We start from the raw sequence: 19,691 nt of genomic DNA on the forward strand, positions 1-19,691 counted from the left end.
GAAAAGTGGTAAGAAATTTAATTTTGTATCTGTTTTATTATTTAAAAAAAAAATCATAAAATCAACCCGAAATGAGAATAAAGTTTTAGTTACGGATCAACTCGAATAAAAGCACTCAAATTAAATATTTCCTAACTTGCTTCGTTCGACTCATCACTCCGGTGTATTCCATTAGATCGGATTCAAAATCATCAGATATTGTTTGCCGTTCTCAACCTTCAACCAGAACCAAAAGAAAATGAGATCCATTTCGTTTCCTCAGTAGCTTGCTTCCGAGAAATTCATCTGAACTTATAATTTTCATCAACTATAAAACACTAGCGAATAAGAAGAGAGCGGTTCAACAATGTTAATTTTGTATATATTTTGAAAACATATTTAAATATTTTTTATAAAAGTTAAAATCTAAGAAAGTTCTTTTTTTTTAGTTAAGCACTATAGGTTTAAAATTAGGGTTTAGATTAGCTAAAGTTAATGATTTTGGGATGTTTTTGTTGTTAAAGTTATTTAGAGTTTAGGACTATAGAATCATACTTAATGTGGTAAAATTCTGTAATTCTAAAATTATTATTGAATGTGTTTGTACAACGTGGATGCCATATTCAAAACTAGCAGTAGAACAATAATAGTAAAAAAAAAATCTGAAGAAGTAATATAAAAGTCTTTACGGATTTATTTGATCAGGGGTGAAGTTAGGATACGAGAAGAGGGTGCATAACTGCATATGCACCCATAACTTTTTTGAAAATTAATGTATTTTTGTACAAAATTTTTATGTACACTCGTAATAACTTATAATTTGCACCCACAAAAATAGATGAAATCCAGAAAGAACAAAAACAAATTAAATATGTTTAAAAAGATAATCATCATTAAGTCAATTTAAGGAATTAATATAACTTGAATTCTAAAGCCATTTATGTCTAAAATCTAATCTATTAAAGGTTTCTAATTATTAAAAAAACTTAACCCATTTAAGAAAACATCATAATGTAAACTCCAAAAACAAAATACTTATATTTTAAATTATATTTTTTTTTCAATACACATTTTTTTCATTAACCTCACAACAATAAAATATCTTATTTTAAACAAATTTCTTCTTTTTAATAATAAATTACAGTAAAATATTTTTAAGTAAACAAATATTTAATTTTGTTGCAAATATAAAATATTTAATGGTTACTTCTTATATTGTATTAAATATATATATTTAAATATAATATTTAAAATTGGTATATTTAAAATTTAATATTTTTACTTTATATTTCGTAATTTAATTTAATATTTTATTTTAATATATTATTAAATATTTATTAAATCAATAATAGTGCACTCATTAAAACTGATAATATTTATTAAATCAATCCATGGATGATGTCGGCCTGGGACTTATTATCCGAGATCCAGATTCGATCCGAGATCCGCTCCGGATCCGCTCCGGATCCGCTCCGGATCCGCTCCGGATCCGCTCCGGATCCGCTCCGGATCCGCTCCGGATCCGCTCCGGATCCGCTCCGGATCCGCTCCGGATCCGCTCCGGATCCGCTCCGGATCCGCTCCGGATCCGCTCCGGATCCGCTCCGGATCCGCTCCGGATCCGCTCCGGATCCGCTCCGGATCCGCTCCGGATCCGCTCCGGATCCGCTCCGGATCCGCTCCGGATCCGCTCCGGATCCGCTCCGGATCCGCTCCGGATCCGCTCCGGATCCGCTCCGGATCCGCTCCGGATCCGCTCCGGATCCGCTCCGGATCCGCTCCGGATCCGCTCCGGATCCGCTCCGGATCCGCTCCGGATCCGCTCCGGATCCGCTCCGGATCCGCTCCGGATCCGCTCCGGATCCGCTCCGGATCCGCTCCGGATCCGCTCCGGATCCGCTCCGGATCCGCTCCGAAAATAGGGTATCCGGGGTGCCCGGATCCGAATCCGGATAGTAAAATCTTGGATCCGTGCAAACCGAATCCGGATCCGGATATCGTAATTTTTAGGTCCGGATATCCGGATCCGGATCCGTATTTTTAAAATACATTAAATTTTTAAATTTTATTAATATTTATATTTGATATATTAATATTTATACATGAATTAATCTTATAATATTATATTTTAGTTTTTACAATATTATAAACATATATAAATATATTTATAAATATTTAATTTATGTATTATATTAAAAAAATTAGTATTTTTTGTTAAAAAAATTAATATTTTTTGTTAAAAAATTATTTTTAATTATTTTGACGGATCCGGATCCGGATCCGGATATCCGCGGATAATAGAATATCGAGACGGATATCCGAAACCCGGATATCCGGAAACCACGAATCCGGATCCGGATATTAAATCCACGGATCCGACGGATCCGGATCCGAATCCGGATACCCTAAATTTTCCGGATATCCGGATCCGTCCCAGGGCTAGATGATGATGCCTGAGGCAGAGGGTTAGTCAGAGGATTAAGAGAAAGAGAATGAGCCACAGCAACCTCTGAAGATGGCCTTTGGTGATGGTAGAAGAAACTGGCTGTGAATATATTAGGCAAGATCTCACAACTGAAGTATTTAACTTGTGTTTTTTTTTTTGAAAAGGATATTTAACTTGTGTTTCTTTTTCTTTTTTGAGGATGTTGTCTAGTGAAATAATAAAAAAAGAGAGTTCCTTTCACATATCCTTAGTATAATTTCAAACACGCAATCAAACATATTTATACACGAGTACATGCAAGCAGAGAAAGAACCCACGACGCTTGACGTATATATATAACAAATTAACAATCCTAAATATTGATCTTAAAAGATATTTAATAAATAATAACATCGAAAAACTAAAACCTCTCAGAGAACCAGTTCCATGGATGTTGAAACTCATCACAACACCAATTCTTGAAATCTCCATCTTTGCCAATCAACAAACCCAAATCATCAATCTCCAAAAGATCGTCCATCTCCAAATACCCTGTTCCCCCCTCCACCTCCACTTCCGGCCTACTCATCCCTTCTCCGCCACTGCCACTAGGAACCAATATACTCTCCTTATTGTCTGACGAGCCACACGATGATGACACGTCATATTCTGTCTTCTTTTCTTGTCCCACAAGAAACCTAGACCAAACTCCATTCGATGATCCATTCTTCGGAGTCATCATCAAGTTTCTCGGTTGCATCTTATTCGAAAACGCTAAGCCACTCGCATCATTAACGCTTTCTTGATCTTGTGAACTACTTCGTTTAGGTAACAACCAAGAAACATTATGATGATCATCTTCTCGTGGAATGCTAAAACTCCCCGACCACGAACCGCGTGAACCATTAGACGGGCCGAGACCAAGGTCCAGCCCACGAATCGTATCGAGCTTATAAGACCAAGAACCTGACCCGTGGTCAGAAAAGGACAAGTTCCTCTTTACTTCTTGTTTTTGTTTTTGTTGTGGTTGTAACAAGTTGAGTCTAGCCTCGGGTCCGTACAGCTTCATAGCGGCTTCATCGTAAGCCATGGCGGCTTGGACTGAGGTATTGAAAGTGCCGAGCCAGAGGCGGGTGCCACGGTTAGGCTCACGGATCTCAGCGACCCATTTACCCCAAGTCCGTTGCCTAACTCCACGGAAAGTGCATGTGGCGTTCTCAGGACCGCCTTTACCTTTCATACAACCTTTTCGAGATCTTCCCATGTTTCGTTTCTTTGCCGGAGGTTGCTCTTCTTCCATGGTGTGTTCTTTGAGAGTTGGATATTTTCAGTTTCGATCTAGACTAACTAAATTTGTAACGAGTACGTACGTATAAATACTAAAGTGAAACCTGAAGCGTATGTTTATATGTATTCATGGATACGTCAGGAGTATATGTATTCTTACGTGGCATTTGTATGAATGTCTACGTGTGTTTATGTATACTAAGGAATCTCGTTTTGTTTATTCAAATGGCTCTGTGTTACAAGAAAGCGACCCCGACCACTGCTTTTTTTTTTTTTTTTCACTGGAAAATTTTGATGATGAGACAAGTTTTCTCTCTAAAGCCTTATATGCTTTTTCTTTTTGTCAACAGCTTTATATGCTTAAAACGTGATTTTAAAACCTATTCAACAGATGAATTTAGACTTTTTCAATATAGACATTTAAATTTCGATCATATATAAGGTGGTATAAATGTATAATTCACCAGGCCAACAAAAATATCTATATTATAGTATAATTTACCTGAATGACGCTGTCGCTTCCAACATTTCTCATCATTCTTATTAAAGTTAAATTTCAATGTATTAAAATAACAGTTATTTACAGTGAGTATAGAGCTATAAGAATGTATATTCTTATAGTATTATAATAATTAACTATACTGTATATGTTTTATTTGATATACCTTTTGGTTAATTTTTACCTTTTTTTTATTACAAGTTAATCTAGAAGTCTTGAACATGTTTGGTCTGATGTTAAAAAGAAAAAAAATAAGCAAACCATTAATAATTACGGTTTCTTTCTACGGACTAATACAGTATTTTGGGTTTATGAACTTTTAATATTTATTTCTACTTTTAAATTTCCGTAGTGGTTACGATTCTGTGATTTTCGTTTTCTGGTTTGACTTAGTGATAAGTTTCACCGGTTTTATTCCAAACAGTTTTCCCGTTATGTTTCTGGATAGGTATAACAATTTAAAATAACAAAAATCAGGGACAAAATATATACTATAATGCGAAAATGGAATATGTCGTACTTGTGTCGCACGTGTCAAGACGAAGGATGGTCTGGCAAGCGACTCAGAACACATGGCTCAACCATTCGTTAGGTGCTTCGCCCCGAAGTACCTATTATTCTACCACTACTTATTAAAATCCTCTATTCATCATTTTCTTATTAAATAAAGAGGAGAGTCCTTGTAAATTTACTACAAATCGGCCATCGGCTTCTTAAAATGCATGGGGAAGAAGTGTGAAGTTAACGGGAGAGAAAAGAACAAGTGTAAGATAGTTAGAGCCTAAGACGTGGTAAGTGTAGGGATGAGTGTCACTCTTACATAGTTGAAGATGCGACACTTGTTTTCTTCTGCTCCCTTACTTCTTGGAACTGATAAAATCGCATGGAAACAATAACCTTAAAAACTCAGAAAGATTTATCTGTATGTTACTTTCAAATTAATGTATATATATATATATAGAGTATAATAGGCTTTGGGACCACATTGATTGATTGTTTCCAAATTATATATTTTCCCCTCAATATATCCTATAAAAATAAGAAATTGGTCGACATATAAAAGAAATTAAACAGAGCTTTAAGCTTATAAAACTTACGTGCATACGCTATGCTCTAACTCAAACCAAAATCAATCTAACTTTATATATAACCCGATTGATCTGATCCAACATGGAATCAGATTTATGCAGTGATAATATGCATAAACTATGACAGAATATTTGATTAAGTAAATTCTTACATTCGTTCAAAAAATATGACAGAATTAACTGAAAGTGTAATTTACGTGGTGGGGGGGTGTGGAGGCAAATGTGTGACTGAAAAATCTCTAGTTAGTGCTATTGAAAAAGATGTACATAGTTTGGGTTGAAGAGTTGGAAAAAGGGGTTGAATGTGTAATTATTTAACCAAGTGGTCTTTGGCCTAGTGGTTAAAGACTTACAAATATGAGTACCGCCGTGGGTTTGATTCCTCTTAGTAATCCGGAACGCCTTAAGTGATAAGAAAATACGGATTCTGCGGACGTCGTAATAATTAGTTCTTGGGCATAAAAAACATTTGGGATTACACTAAAGTTATAAAAAAAAAGAATGTGTAATTATTTTCAGAGAAATTCCCTAAGATACATCCATTTTTAAGTTTTTGTTACAAAAATAGCACTCAATGAAGAAAATGACCAAAATAAATTTTATTAAAAGGTAAAATTGAACATTTGGTTAACTATTTTAGACTTAGAGTTTAGAAGTGATGAGTGAAATTTTGAGTATAAGTATCAAATTTTTAAAAGCAAAAAGTAAATATTAAAAAAATTCAAAATAAAAAAAAGGACTATATAGATCATTTTCTTTCTTAAATGTTATTTTGTGACAAAAACTTAAAAATGGTTATTTGAGAGAATTGCTTTTATTTTCAAGTATATGTGGGAGATTTATTTAATACACGTTGGAAATTAATCCGAAGACTTGGAAGATTATTCCTCAAGTCGTTGATGCTTAGAATCAGTGATTAAGTGCCATCATCACTCATCAGCCACTTGCAAAAACCCCACTACGCGTTTCCACTTTCCACACTTAAAGATTATATATATGTATCAATGAGTAATTTTCATAACAAGCCACAAAAGTGAATACAAGTTGGTCTTGAATCTTTCTTTTTAATTTAAAAGGTTCTCCATTTGCTAGCCTATTTGCTCTATGGTATGATTGTAGATACTCTACATGGTTATCATTGCAAACCATAGTAAGACCAAATACATTCAACTAACTTGGCTGTTGTCGGAAGGACAAAGATACGACCTCAACTTTGACCCAAGCTTTGGTCTGAGTTTGAAACTTGCCATCGAAAGGGACTTTAAGTCTTTAATAAAACACTTCGAAAGAAGTTTCTTAGGCAGCCTCCCTCGTGTTATTTAAGCATATAAGACTTTGCTATGCCAAAAAAAAACTACAAAGTCATAGAAGATTTGGGAATCTAAAAAGAGACAAAAGCTGCTATATATCTCTCATAAGTGAGACAAACACTTTTACCAATCAAACAACTAATGGCTCTTTCACCCATTCTTGTTCCTCTCCTTCTCATACCGATCTTTCTTGGTTCGGTTTTCGCCATTTCACCACTCAAAACCGATACACTGAAACCGGGACAGCAGCTCAGAGACTGGGAGCAGTTGATCTCTGCCGGTGAGGCCTTCACTCTCCGGTTCTTTACACCTAGAGAATCATCTACCTTCTTACTTGGCTCAGCTGGTCTTAGGTATATTGGTATCTGGTCTCAAAGTGATCCAGTTTGGGTGGGTAACCCAACCGAACCAGTTTCTGATTCATCAGGTTCTCTATCCGTTGATACCAATGGTGCTCTCAAGATCACAAGGGCAAATGCTTCTCCAATCATGGTGAGCCCACATCTTTCCTTGGCCGGTAACGTCTCCGCCACGTTACTCGATTCTGGAAACTTCGTGATCCGAGATACAGGACGAGGAGGAAGAGGACCGGGCCGGGTTCTATGGCAAAGCTTTGACCATCCCACCAATATATTACTTCCAGGAATGAAGATTGGGTTTAACCTAAAAACCAAGAAAGAAATTTCGGTTACTTCCTGGACAAGTAACCAAGTCCCAACCCCAGGAGCATTCAGACTAGGACTAGACCCTTCAGGAGCTAACCAGCTACTCGTCTGGCGCCACGGTGAAATCTACTGGTCCAGTGGAATATTGACAAACAACGGAAGCTCTCAACTAGCCTTAGAGCTATCCAGAAGATACAATATTGATTATGAGTTCAAATTCCATTCAGACAAGCGCATGAACTACTTCAGTTACTCAGTCAAGAAAACTAAAGGCTCGGTCTCTTCCAGCTGGTTCTTGGATACTCTAGGCCAAATCACTGTTACAAACAGCTTCAGGAGCAGCACATGCGCCGGCGGGACTTCTGAAAGCAGTGGACCGTGCAAGAAGGATTTGAAGAGCAGTTCAGCTATCTGCATCGCAGAGAAGCCAACGGCGTGTAGGAAAGGGTCGGAGTATTTCGAACCTAGAAGAGGGTACATGATGGATAATGCTTATTATGGTGATGGTTTGAGCTCTGGGATAAGTGACTGTCATGGAAGCTGCTGGAGAAACTGTTCTTGCATAGCTTTTCAAAGCTTTCCTAGAGGACAATGCCATTATTGGGGGAAAGGGTCAAAGTTTGTGCCTTATGATAGCTTCAATGTCGAGCAAATAGTGTATGTTCTAGATTCTGAAATTGTAAAAGCAACTATGTAACAAGACTAATATCAATAAATGGTTTTAATTTTATCAAGAATCTAAATAATCAAGCAGTGATCTGTACAAATGTTAGCAAAGAAAAGAATTCTTCACAGTATTAATGATCTGTACAAATGTGAGTAAAGAGAGGAGACAGTGGGACATGGTGATAAAGAAAGAACAAAGCTACAAGAATCTATAACAATCTTAAGACATAACTACAAAAACTCAAATCATATGGCTCTGTTTGATTCTGCAAGTTACAATGGTGACACATTTTTCTCAGGTGACTGCCTTTTGTGGTGTCAGCACATGAAACATATGGACTTTGATCTTGATGTTTCAAGACGGTCTTCTAAACCTTTCAAGAACCATCTGATGGCTAGGTGCTCTGAAGCATAAGTCATGTAGGCAGCTGAAACTATGGCTACACCCACCATTAGACCCAACCTGCTCAATATGTAAAGTGATGAAACAAGTTAAAATGTGGGCTGAACAGTAACAAAAACCATTCTCAGCAAGTTTATTAAGAAGATTACCTCACGAATAAAGCGGTGATCCCTAATATATAAGGCAAAGAAACAGCAGCAATAGCTAGAAACACCATCCCTAATCCATAATACAATGTAGTCACGTCACAAGACACACCTCCTCGCTGATGACCTGTTAATACCAAAACAAAACAACTTTGTAGAGAATGGTTACGATGTCTAGGCTTATCATTTTCTTCTCATTGCCATACCTTTTCCGGAACCATCCAAGGTGGATGATTCTGTATAAACTGCCATTTTCTTTCCATGTTGATGCACCAAAAGCAAGAAGCAACCAAACAAAAGAAAGAAGATTGTAAACGTCCATTCGTACACCAAGATCAACCCAGTCCACGGCATGATTTGCCTAGGCACAATCAGAAAGGAAACTCCAACGGATATCAGAAGGGCGGTGAAACAGACTACAACTGAAACCGCGCCTAAGTGCTGAGGAACCTTTGACTGTGAGTTGCCACTATGGAGCTAATAGACAGAAAGCAATACAAGATGTTCAAATGAGATACAAACATTTAAAAAAAAAACTCAAAAATAACAATTTAATGATTAAACTCACTTGATGGCTAGGATTCATGGTGGAAAATGTAGAATTATAACCAAGTGTTCTATTAGATCTAATTTTGTAATAAAGATATCTAAATTGACTGCACAGTGACCCCTCATAACCCTGAAAGAGAAACAAAAGGGAGAATGAATTTGTAATCCAAAAAGGATGAATGTAGCAGAGGTCAAGGCAACAACAAAGAGAGACTTAAACCTGAATGGATCGGTAAATGCAGAACAAAAGCGCACAAAGAGGTAACAAGAAGAGTAGCTTGACGACGAGTTCATCGTTTTGGTTTTTGCCACCTCCAGTTCCAGGAAGAGTTTCCTCAAGCTTTACCCTAATGCTCTGAAAGTGTTGCGGTGACATCAGAGTTAATGCTCAATTAGTAGAGAGAGACCTCAAAAACTCAAAGAGAAGAAGAAGACTTACATGCCAGGCATCAACAGGCTTCACAAGCCACGCTGTCCACCAGTCCCAAGGCTTGAGAGGGCCAAGAGTGTAATGAATCACATGAAGTTTACTCTCATCAACCATCCACTGCAGAAAAATAACTTAAAACAGATTAAAATCCATTCCTGAAATTAACATAGAAAAATGAAGACAGAACCAAATAGACACCAAAGGCTAAGTACACAGTCTTGTTTCCTAATCGAGAAAGGCAAACATACCTTATTAGCAAGCATATAAAGACCAACATCAGCATTATATAACGTCGAAAGCCTCTCCATATCAGGAACTGGTCTAGCTTTCAACGCTTCAGGGCTTAAACTAGGATCAAAAACACGAGCATTTTGAAAATCTGGATAGTAGGAATTCAAGAACCCTTGGTCTCCTCCGGTGTAAGACGACAAAGTCTTCACTTTTCTCATCATGTCACTAAAAAGAGCTTCGGACGGTTCAACAACCATGACACCAGAGTTCAACCTCTCGGAGTGCTTCAAGTTTGCGCAAAACTTCGAGCATTTGAACAGATCATCAATGTTCTTTACCACAATAGTATCAGCATCAAGATACACAACTGCCACAAAACCCAAAAAAGGTTTAAAATTTAAAGTTCTCAAACAAGAATCCAAACAAAGACTTTACCTTTCTTGTAATCTGTCATGTTAAAGATCTTGAGCTTTGTGTAAACACCCCAGAACCTTGTCGGATGAACTTGGTTTGGGTTCGCTAGTAAACTGATCTTCTCCACTTTCCATCCATCAGCCTGTTAGTATCAAAAATTCAACAAAGTGATGAAAAAAGACAAGATTTTTAAGCTCAAACTTGTAAATTTCAACAAACCTTGAGTAGCTTCTTGGAGTAATCTGAGACGCCATCAGAGACCAAAGCGACCATGTCTTTGTCGGATCCAGTGTCTCGAATCGATTTGCCTAATACTCTGACTCCTAATAAGAACTCATCGCCGTATAAGAGTGTCACGTAAGCTTCCTTGCTTGATTCAGATCCAAACGAACCCTTGAAAAGGAGTAAGATTGAGAAGAGGAGAACACAGAGACTCGCCTTGTCTCTCAACATAGTAATCATTCGGATCTAACTTTGTAGAGAAAAGTGGATTAACAAAGATCTTAATTTAAGGAAAGTATACGTTTGAAAAGTAGATTTTTGAAACTTCTTCGTTGTTATGTTTGTTCCTCCTTTGCTGTTCTGTCTGTGTCTGAGACTTCTCTTTATTCCTTTCGCCGCCGTCGTTTTAGAAACCGTAACATGTTCTAGATATTCATTCAATACTTCCTCCGTGTAGAACAATGTTTTTTTTGTTAAAAATTAAATGTTATTTATGAATTTAGTGCAATTTTATTTCTAGCTAAACTAATTAAAATAATAAATACAATAAATTTTTAATTAGATAGAAACAAACACTTTTAAAATTTGTGTAGAAAACTTTAGAACATCTCATTTAAAATATAAAAATTAATAAATTAGTAGAACCTGAATGGAATAATTATGGGCGATATTATTGAAAACATGACAACTTTGATCACTTGGGATTTTATGATTGGTTCCCCTTCTTATAAAACAATTTTAGTTTTTAGATATATGTTTAAGTTCACGTAAAATTCGGATACTATTTTATTTTCAATAATTGTTCTATAGAATCTGTTTGGATGTTTATAAGTTTGTATTTGGTTGGATTTTGAGTTCAGTTACAAATATTTAAGCCTATTTTTTTACTGGAATAAGAAATTGAATTTGAGTAAATATAGAAATGATAAAAATTTATATAACTTCTTAGTCATCTGTTTGGATGTTTATAAGTTTTAGGTTATACACATACATGTAAATTTTCTGCTTTTTTCAAAATAAATAATTGCTAGATTGGTAAATACTAAATTTACATAACACTATTTTTTTAATTATTTGCATAAACACAGTTTGGAGGGAAAACAAAACAGCAGCCGTTTTTCTACATTGGTAGATAAGTGTATAAATGGCATTAACTTCAAAATTTATTTAGATATAAATGACACTAATGTCAAATTTATTTAGAATCAAACAGACCCAAAAAAGACATCCTCGTTCAACAATTTAAGACAAACCAAAAGAGAAAGATTGTTTTTGTTAACAAGAGTAAATTAGATTTGGTTTTGACATTCCATTCAGTTTACAGTCTGTAGCAAAATAAACTTTTTTTTTACTTTTGAGCAAGTCTTTGTCCGTCACAAATCCAAAAAAGTCTCCACCTTTGTTTCGTTTTCGTCGGTCGTCACTTTTGTTGGACAAGCTAATAATAAAAAGATAAAATCATCTTTATTTACTTACTGCTTATCTAACAAGGTAAAGCTTCAATCTTTTCCCACTGACATTTCTGGTCTTCCATTTCTTTCTTGTTCCTTTTTTCATCTAGGGTCTTGTCTGTAGGTTAGAGAGATCCTTCCCTTCCTACAAAGATCCAAAGCAGGGAACTTTCTAGTCAATGCTGCTTGAGATCTGACTTTTTCCTTCCATGTCCCTCTGAAACCCCTCCCATCAGGTTTGATTCTCTCTCACTTTAGAACCCTAGTTTTATAATTGTAAGTTCTTTGGTCTTCTTTGATTTGCTAAGCCGTGTTTTTAGACAATGCGATGGAGACTTTCTGATAAGTTTCTATTGTCGGTAGCTATTTTTTTCCTCTAGATTAGCCGCTGATGAGTTTTATTTTTGTTCACATGTAGAATGTTTAGCTGGCGTTTGGTCTTAGACACAATGCTTGTTTGTATGAATCTGATTTCTCCTTTAGTCTCTGTTCAAGTTCTTGTCTTTTTTACTTGTTCCTTTCTAATTTGAACTCTGTAATCGGATATGGTTCCATCTTTTGGTATAAGCTTAGAGTTTCTCTCGGCTTTGGTTACTCTGATTGCCTCTTCTTTGTTTATAAAAGATTTTTTAAGTGTTCTTGAGTTCTAAACTCTTTGGTTCTTTGTCCTTTTCAGGTGGATAAAGCAGAGGTTTAAGAAGATGGGAACTAGTTTAAACAACGCATTATCTCGGAAGTACAATGGTTTGGAGCTCTGGGAGATCATAGTGATTGTTCTCTCAGCTATTTTCCTAGTAGTTTTAGCTGTATCTATATGGCTTACTTTCAGAAGAAAAAAGTCTAGACCATCTTCTACCCAAATCCCTCTTAGCCTCCACATACCTCCTAGTGTTCCTGAAGAGATTAAAGAGATTAGAGTCGACGAGGTTTCCTCAACCAACGGTGACGCCAATGGATATCCCTCTATTAGTGAGAAGTTTGGTGATAAAGAGCCTGAGAAAGGGGTAGCAGCAGTAGTAGCAGCAGAGTCAGAAAATGGTGGTGATAGTAGCAGATCAGGCTCGTTTAATCACATGGAGAAGAAAGATGGATCATCAAGCGTGTCTTCAGCTAATCATCTTACAGCTCCTTCTCCTTTGTCTGGTCTTCCAGAGTTTTCTCACCTTGGATGGGGTCATTGGTTCACTCTCAGAGATCTTCAGATGGCTACGAATCAGTTCTCGAGGGATAATATCATCGGTGATGGTGGTTATGGAGTTGTGTACCGTGGTAGCCTGGTTAATGGTAGTCCTGTTGCGGTTAAAAAGTTGCTCAACAATCTGTAAGTGAAACAAGATTCAAGAGTTCATTTCCTTAATTTTGTTTTTTTTTAAATGGTGATGTTTTGTATGTTTGTAGTGGACAAGCTGACAAAGACTTCAGAGTAGAGGTTGAAGCTATAGGTCACGTTCGCCACAAGAACTTGGTCCGTCTTCTTGGATATTGCATGGAAGGAACGCAGAGGATGCTGGTGTATGAGTATGTTAACAATGGGAACTTGGAGCAATGGCTACGTGGAGACAATCAGAATCACGAGTATCTAACGTGGGAGGCACGGATGAAAATTCTTATAGGAACAGCCAAAGCGTAAGTCCTTGTGAAAGCTTTTTTTTTTGTTTTTTTTTTCTCTTCATCTGAGGTGATTTGGGTGGTGTGGTGTGATGCAGGCTTGCTTACCTACACGAGGCGATTGAGCCAAAAGTGGTGCATAGAGACATAAAGTCTAGCAACATTCTGATTGATGACAAGTTTAATTCTAAAATTTCTGACTTTGGACTTGCTAAGCTTCTTGGCGCTGATAAAAGCTTTATAACTACTCGAGTTATGGGTACCTTTGGGTAAGTGTTGTGGCCTCTCTTTGTGTACACTTTGCACATAATTGTTGATCTTGTGACATAATGTGTCTTCTTGCTTTCAGCTATGTAGCTCCAGAGTATGCGAACTCTGGTCTTCTGAATGAGAAGAGTGATGTCTACAGCTTTGGGGTTGTACTCTTGGAAGCTATAACTGGTAGATATCCAGTAGACTATGCTCGCCCACCACCTGAGGTAAAAGACCCCCTTAAAGAAACCTTCAAACACACGTAACTCTGTTTCCTAAGTTTCTTTTTTCTCTCATTATGTAGGTACATTTGGTGGAATGGCTGAAGATGATGGTTCAACAAAGAAGATCAGAAGAAGTGGTTGACCCAAACCTCAACACAAAACCATCTACAAGTGCCTTAAAGAGAACACTCTTGACTGCTTTGAGGTGTGTTGATCCAATGTCCGAGAAACGACCAAGGATGAGCCAAGTTGCACGTATGCTTGAATCCGAGGAGTACCCAATTCCTAGAGAGGTATGTATGAACATCTTTGAAAACTGCTTCTTATAGTTTTCTTTGTTGAGTTTGGTTTTTGAAAGCTCTACCAATTTTGAGAATTTTCAGGATAGGAGAAAACGAAGGAGTCAGAACGGGACAACAAGAGATTCAGATCCTCCTAGGAACAGCACAGACACTGACAAGAGCGAGTACATTGACCTAAAGCCTGAAGCTGGATAGGTCTTCTCCAGATCGTATGTGTATTGTCATATTTGTTCGATCGTTCTTTGGTAATAAGGAGAGAGAAGAGTGAGAGTGAGAGTGTTCATTGTTTCTGTTTGGTTTGTTTCCATTAAACACCATTTGCTTGTATAGTGTTTGTTTGTTTGTTGTATTATCATTTGCTTCTCTACGTGTTGCAGTGTAGGTTGTTTTTGGACCAAGAAAACGCCAGGTTTTGTAGGATATGTTAAGTCTTTGAGATAAACGACGTGTAGTTTGGTTTGCTTGTGGAATTCTTGTTTGTTTATCTGAGACCGTCTGATAAAGGTCTATTGCAAATCATGCGTTGTGTTAAACGCAAACCGGCTATTTATTACGTTCCCATTAAATAACTGAGTTAATCATGATTAGCATTATTTTATAAGATCTTCGTTTAGTTGACAAGTAAACATGACCAAAATCAAGTTTTAGAAAGAAAAAAAATTAAGACATGATGATACAACGTTCATTAAAATAACTGTGTTAAACATGATTAGCATTATTTCATAAGTTCTTCATTTAGTTGACAAGTAAATCTGACCTCAATCAAGTTTTAAAAGAAAAAACTCAAGACATGACGATAAATAACGCAATTCAATTTTAAATAAAATCAAGTTCCAAAATGTAAATATAATTTATAAAAAAATAATTAGTATTTACAAAAGTGAGAAAACAATAATTAGTCGTGAATGTACTTTACTTTGTAAATATATTTTCTCCAAACAAAAAAAATTAAAAATGTAAATATACATCAAAATTAAAATAAAAAAAAGGTTGACTTGACTCAGATCTGACAAAAACTGAAGCCTATAAAACCCGAAAAATCAAACTCGCGACGGCTAATTCAACCCGTCGTCTTCCAACACGTCTCTCCCTCTCTCGACCTCACAATGACGAAAACGCCCCTAACCGTCTTCGCCTTCCTCCTCCTCCTCCTCGCCGCAATTCCTCCTTCTACCGCAGAGATCAAATCACTAGCCATCTCCGACGACGCACGTCCGATGATCCTCTTCGAAAAATTCGGATTCACACACACCGGCCACGTCACTATCTCCGTCTCCTCCGTCTCCGTGGCCTCCTCCTCCTCCTCCTCAGATCCGAACCCAGACCCCTCTCGCCTCGGCTTCTTCCTCCTCTCGGAAGAATCCCTCCTCCAGGTCCTCCTCGAGATCAACCAGAACTCCAGATTCTGCGTCCTCGATTCCCACTACGTCACGCATCTATTCACCTTCAGAGATCTCTCCCCTCCTCCGAACTCACGATTCAACCAGTCCTACCCGGTGACTTCCCCCAACGAGTACTCCCTCTTCTTCGCTAACTGCCTCCCCGAGACGAAAGTCTCCATGGCGGTTAGAACCGAGATGTACAACAGAGACCCCAACGGATCTAAAGACTACTTACCCGCCGGATCCACACAGCTCCCCTCTCTCTACTCCTTCTTCTTCCTCTCCTACCTCGCATTCTTAACCTACTGGAGCTACACTTGCTGGACGAACAAACGCGTTGTCCACCGGATCCATCTCCTCATGGCGGGGCTGCTTCTAATCAAATCGCTTAACCTAATCTGCGCAGCGGAAGACAAACACTACGTGAAGGTCACCGGGACGCCGCACGGCTGGGACATACTCTTCTACATCTTCCAGTTCATTCGTGTCGTGTTGCTTTTCACCGTGATCATCTTGATCGGAACCGGCTGGTCGTTCTTGAAACCTTTCTTGCAGGAGAAGGAGAAGAACGTGTTTATCATAGTGATCCCACTGCAAGTACTAGCCAACATCGCGTCGATCGTGATCGGCGAAACGGGGCCGTTTATTAAAGACTGGGTGACGTGGAACCAAGTGTTCTTGCTTGTTGATATCATCTGTTGCTGCGCGATTATCTTCCCTATCGTTTGGTCGATTCGGGCCTTGAGAGAGACGTCTAAAACCGATGGGAAAGCTGCGAGGAACTTGTCCAAGCTGACGCTGTTTAGGCAGTTCTACATTGTTGTCATTGGGTATTTGTACTTCACGAGGATCGTTGTGTTTGCGCTTAAGACGATCGCGGCGTATAAGTACCGGTGGGTGAGTTTTGCGGCGGAGGAGATTGTGAGTTTGGTGTTCTATGTGATTATGTTTTATATGTTTAGGCCTGAGGAGAAGAATGAGTACTTTGCTGTTGATGATGATGAAGAAGAAGCTGCTGCTGTTGCTCTTAGAGACGATGAGTTTGAGCTTTGAGTGTCTAAATGTTGCAACTATTTTTTGTTCCACTGTTACAAACTTTTTCACCACTTTTTTATAGCATTTTTCATCAGTACGGATTTTGGGGTTATGTAGTCTATTCTTCACAGTTTATCATTTAGCTTTATGCTCATTCTATACAAATATTTATCGAACCACAATATTACACCATCTAACATCCACAATTCAGATATGGATGTGATTATGTGTTACAGCCAATGTTGTAGAAACGTCAAGAAGCTCCTTTACAAAAAGCTAGAGAGGCTTATAGCATTTTGAAAATAGCAATAGATTCGTCCTGTGACGTCTCTTGTGATGATAAGGTTCTTGTAAGTGTAGTAGAGGACCATTTAACTAGTAGCCTAAAAGAGTTTTTAGTTGGTTACAGTCACGGTTGATAGCTCAGCTAGCATAGATCTGAGGTACTGTTAAGGTGTTCGTGTTAGGTCTAGTGCAGGACTATTGTAACTAGCATTCTTGTCCGGCAAGGAAGTTAGCTTTGCCAGCTTAGTAACAAGGCTTATCGGTTAGTTGAGAGCTCAAGGGTTAAAGAGGCGCTATAGGAATTAGTTTGGGCTATGATCTTGGTTTGGGCTTCAGGAGCTCTAGAATTCAACCCAGTGTTCTATCTTTGGTGATTTGCTTTAATTTGTTCTCTGTTCATCTTATTTATTGATTCAAAGCATGAATAAAAGGAGAATCAGATCTTGTTCTCATCAGCTATCCTAGATTTTCTAGTATTTTTGCTGACATTAGGGTTGAAAGCTAGAAGTTATTCCGAGATTTTAGCTTAGCTAAGAAAATTAGTATCCGAGCCCAACTCTCACCTTCAAAGTAGCTTTAAAAGAGCTTAAAAATCATACTTAGCATTCGTCAGATGAAAATGCATACTGACTTGTTGCCTGAAAACTGTGAACTAAATTTTGCGCACTTCGGACTTTAGACCATCCGCAATGGTGAGACTCATTGGAGTCCTTAGCACAAGGGCATTTCAGATTAATCTTGGATATTTTGGAGTTTTTAAAAAAAAAAAAAAAAAAAAAGATAACCATTCACGGGCCGCCACGTAGTCAATGGAACCCGTGAACAGTGTAAGGATCAATCTTTATCAAAGGATTTTAAGGATTATTTTTTGCACAAACTCTAAGAAAGTGGGCTCCACACCCTCTAAGGATTCACCTAAGAGCTCCCATTGTGGATGCTCTTAGAATGCTCGTGAGTGAATTCAACATAACACGCAAATAATGATAGATTTACTTTTATCCGATCGAGCGAATCCGAATGAAAAAGAAAATACATGCATCGGTTATATTACTAGGGAACATATTATATGGCAGAATGAGTCTTTCCTAATCTCTCCTAAGTATCGAATGTGAAGGCATTATGTTAATCTACTGTCGACCAGGTGGGGCTTCGAGTTCATCAGGAAGAAGAATCCAACACGTTGCCTCATTTGAAGACGTCAAGGTATCTGATTCTCCCTAGCTACTATCTTTCATTCTATCTGGCTAGGGAGTAACTTTAAAGAATATGTTCTACTGACCAATTCTTATGCCTTGTTCGTCATGTTTATAGGTATCTTCTTATGACGATTAGATAGAGAATACTAAGCTTAACAAAAAAGAAAAAGAAGTAAAACAAAAAGCATAAGGCCTCACACTTTTTCTCTCATCTCATCTTTCTACTTGCTTTTTCGTTTCCCCCAACATGATTTTATAAAGTCTTTTAACGTTACTTTCTGGATTCCGTTGGAAAACTTTTTTGAAAGCAACATATCACAGTCGATGAAGATGCCAAGTTGAAAAGACCCAACAAGAAGTTGAAGTTTTAGTGTCCCTTATTGCTTTACGTTGCTTAGTTGTGTCTTTAAACAAAGTCAATCACCAGTGTGTGTATGATCCAATGGATCGGTTTGTCTTATTGTTTTATCTAAGATTAGGGTCATGACTCTTGAGTTTATTTTTTTATCGGGTTTTATTTGGCGTAAAACTGAGACTGGAGTTGTTTGTGGTTTTAGAACATATAGCTTCATCAATCCGACGTTTGTAGTTTCATTGAAAATTTATTGATTGTGTTTTTAGCCTTTTAGATAATGACTATGAAACCAGTTCCAGTTAGTAATGATCTGTATCAGTTCATTGCCGGACAGTATACATAACGGTGCTCGTGTATAGCCGTTTGTACCACTTCCAGGGAACCAGAGGAGACACAATTGTTAGAATGAGAGAATTGATAGAATGAGAGAATTATTGAGAGTTTATTATTGGAGAATGAAAAACATATAGAGAGAGAAAGTAGATCTGAAGATGTAAGAGAAAGAAGGAGAAAATAGTTTCTTTAATCTAATTGTGGATCTGGGTACAAGTATTTAAAGACAAGTGACCTCAGTACACAATATAATAAAATATATTTTCTTCTCTTCTTCTTCTCTTCAATAAAATCGAGCTTATAAAACTCTTATAAAGCCTTATAAAACCTTATAAAGTCTGGCAGCTTAATCTCTTCACTTCTTGATCTTCATCTCAACACTCCCCCTCAAGCTAGACTAAGTGAACTTGTCTAGCTTGGAAACCATGAAGATCTCCCTCATTAAAAACCTCAACAAGGAAAACCCATTGGGATAAAACCTTGATGAGGGAAAAAGAGTGGAGACTCCATGGTTAAGGGGATCAGCTTCTGGAAGTAAGATCAATGAGTCCAAGCCTTGATAGTATGGACTCTATTGTCTTCTGCCTCGCTGCCTTAGTAAACACATCAGCCAGTTGATCCTCACTCCTTGTGTAACATGGCAGTATTACTCCTAGGACAATCATCTGCCTCACCTTGTGACAATCAACTTCTATGTGCTTTGTTCTCTCATGAAACACAGAATTAGAAGCGATGTGGATAGCAGCCTGATTATCACAATGCATTGTCATGGGAGTGGTCTGCTCAATACTCAAATGCTTCAATATCCCTTTGATCCACACTAGCTCATTTGTCAACTTCAACATGGCTCTATATTCAGCCTCAGCACTAGAACAAGAGACAACCTTCTGCTTCTTACTCTTCCATGTAACCAAGTTCCCTCCAATGAAGGTACAATACCCAGTAGTTGATCTC

The 19,691-nt window shown here is 37.7% G+C and overlaps 5 protein-coding genes across 5 annotated transcripts; 3 read left to right on the plus strand and 2 right to left on the minus strand.

Annotated features, from left to right (window-relative positions):
• Positions 1 to 2,712: 2,712 nt before the first annotated feature.
• Positions 2,713 to 3,704, minus strand: LOC106333967 (dehydration-responsive element-binding protein 2G-like). The gene has a single exon (XM_013772346.1). It carries the CDS (start codon positions 3,702 to 3,704, stop codon positions 2,826 to 2,828), a length of 879 nt encoding a protein of 292 aa, XP_013627800.1. The 3' UTR covers positions 2,713 to 2,825.
• Positions 3,705 to 6,606: 2,902 nt separating this feature from the next.
• LOC106328098 (G-type lectin S-receptor-like serine/threonine-protein kinase At1g67520) lies at positions 6,607 to 7,983 on the plus strand. The gene has a single exon (XM_013766463.1). The coding sequence runs from the start codon at positions 6,730 to 6,732 to the stop codon at positions 7,948 to 7,950; it is 1,221 nt and encodes a 406-aa protein (XP_013621917.1). The 5' UTR covers positions 6,607 to 6,729; the 3' UTR covers positions 7,951 to 7,983.
• A 13-nt stretch (positions 7,984 to 7,996) lies between these two features.
• On the minus strand, positions 7,997 to 10,730 carry LOC106328097 (inositol phosphorylceramide glucuronosyltransferase 1). The gene is made up of 9 exons (XM_013766462.1): positions 10,312 to 10,730; positions 10,114 to 10,234; positions 9,696 to 10,045; positions 9,457 to 9,564; positions 9,238 to 9,372; positions 9,037 to 9,147; positions 8,675 to 8,945; positions 8,472 to 8,595; positions 7,997 to 8,382 (listed from the first exon to the last, which is right to left on the minus strand). The coding sequence occupies exons 1-9, from the start codon at positions 10,552 to 10,554 to the stop codon at positions 8,238 to 8,240; spliced, it is 1,608 nt and encodes a 535-aa protein (XP_013621916.1). The 5' UTR covers positions 10,555 to 10,730; the 3' UTR covers positions 7,997 to 8,237.
• Positions 10,731 to 11,793: 1,063 nt separating this feature from the next.
• On the plus strand, positions 11,794 to 14,635 carry LOC106328060 (probable receptor-like protein kinase At5g18500). The gene is made up of 7 exons (XM_013766414.1): positions 11,794 to 12,001; positions 12,442 to 13,086; positions 13,164 to 13,391; positions 13,472 to 13,642; positions 13,723 to 13,852; positions 13,930 to 14,142; positions 14,233 to 14,635. The coding sequence occupies exons 2-7, from the start codon at positions 12,467 to 12,469 to the stop codon at positions 14,344 to 14,346; spliced, it is 1,476 nt and encodes a 491-aa protein (XP_013621868.1). The 5' UTR covers positions 11,794 to 12,001; positions 12,442 to 12,466; the 3' UTR covers positions 14,347 to 14,635.
• A 580-nt stretch (positions 14,636 to 15,215) lies between these two features.
• LOC106328318 (protein GPR107-like) lies at positions 15,216 to 16,760 on the plus strand. Its single transcript, XM_013766742.1, has one exon. It carries the CDS (start codon positions 15,258 to 15,260, stop codon positions 16,584 to 16,586), a length of 1,329 nt encoding a protein of 442 aa, XP_013622196.1. The 5' UTR covers positions 15,216 to 15,257; the 3' UTR covers positions 16,587 to 16,760.
• The last annotated feature ends 2,931 nt before the right edge of the window (positions 16,761 to 19,691 follow it).

The sequence above is a fragment of the Brassica oleracea genome, chromosome C3 (genome assembly GCF_000695525.1).
Source record: "Brassica oleracea var. oleracea cultivar TO1000 chromosome C3, BOL, whole genome shotgun sequence".
In the NCBI taxonomy this organism is placed as follows: domain Eukaryota; kingdom Viridiplantae; phylum Streptophyta; class Magnoliopsida; order Brassicales; family Brassicaceae; genus Brassica; species Brassica oleracea.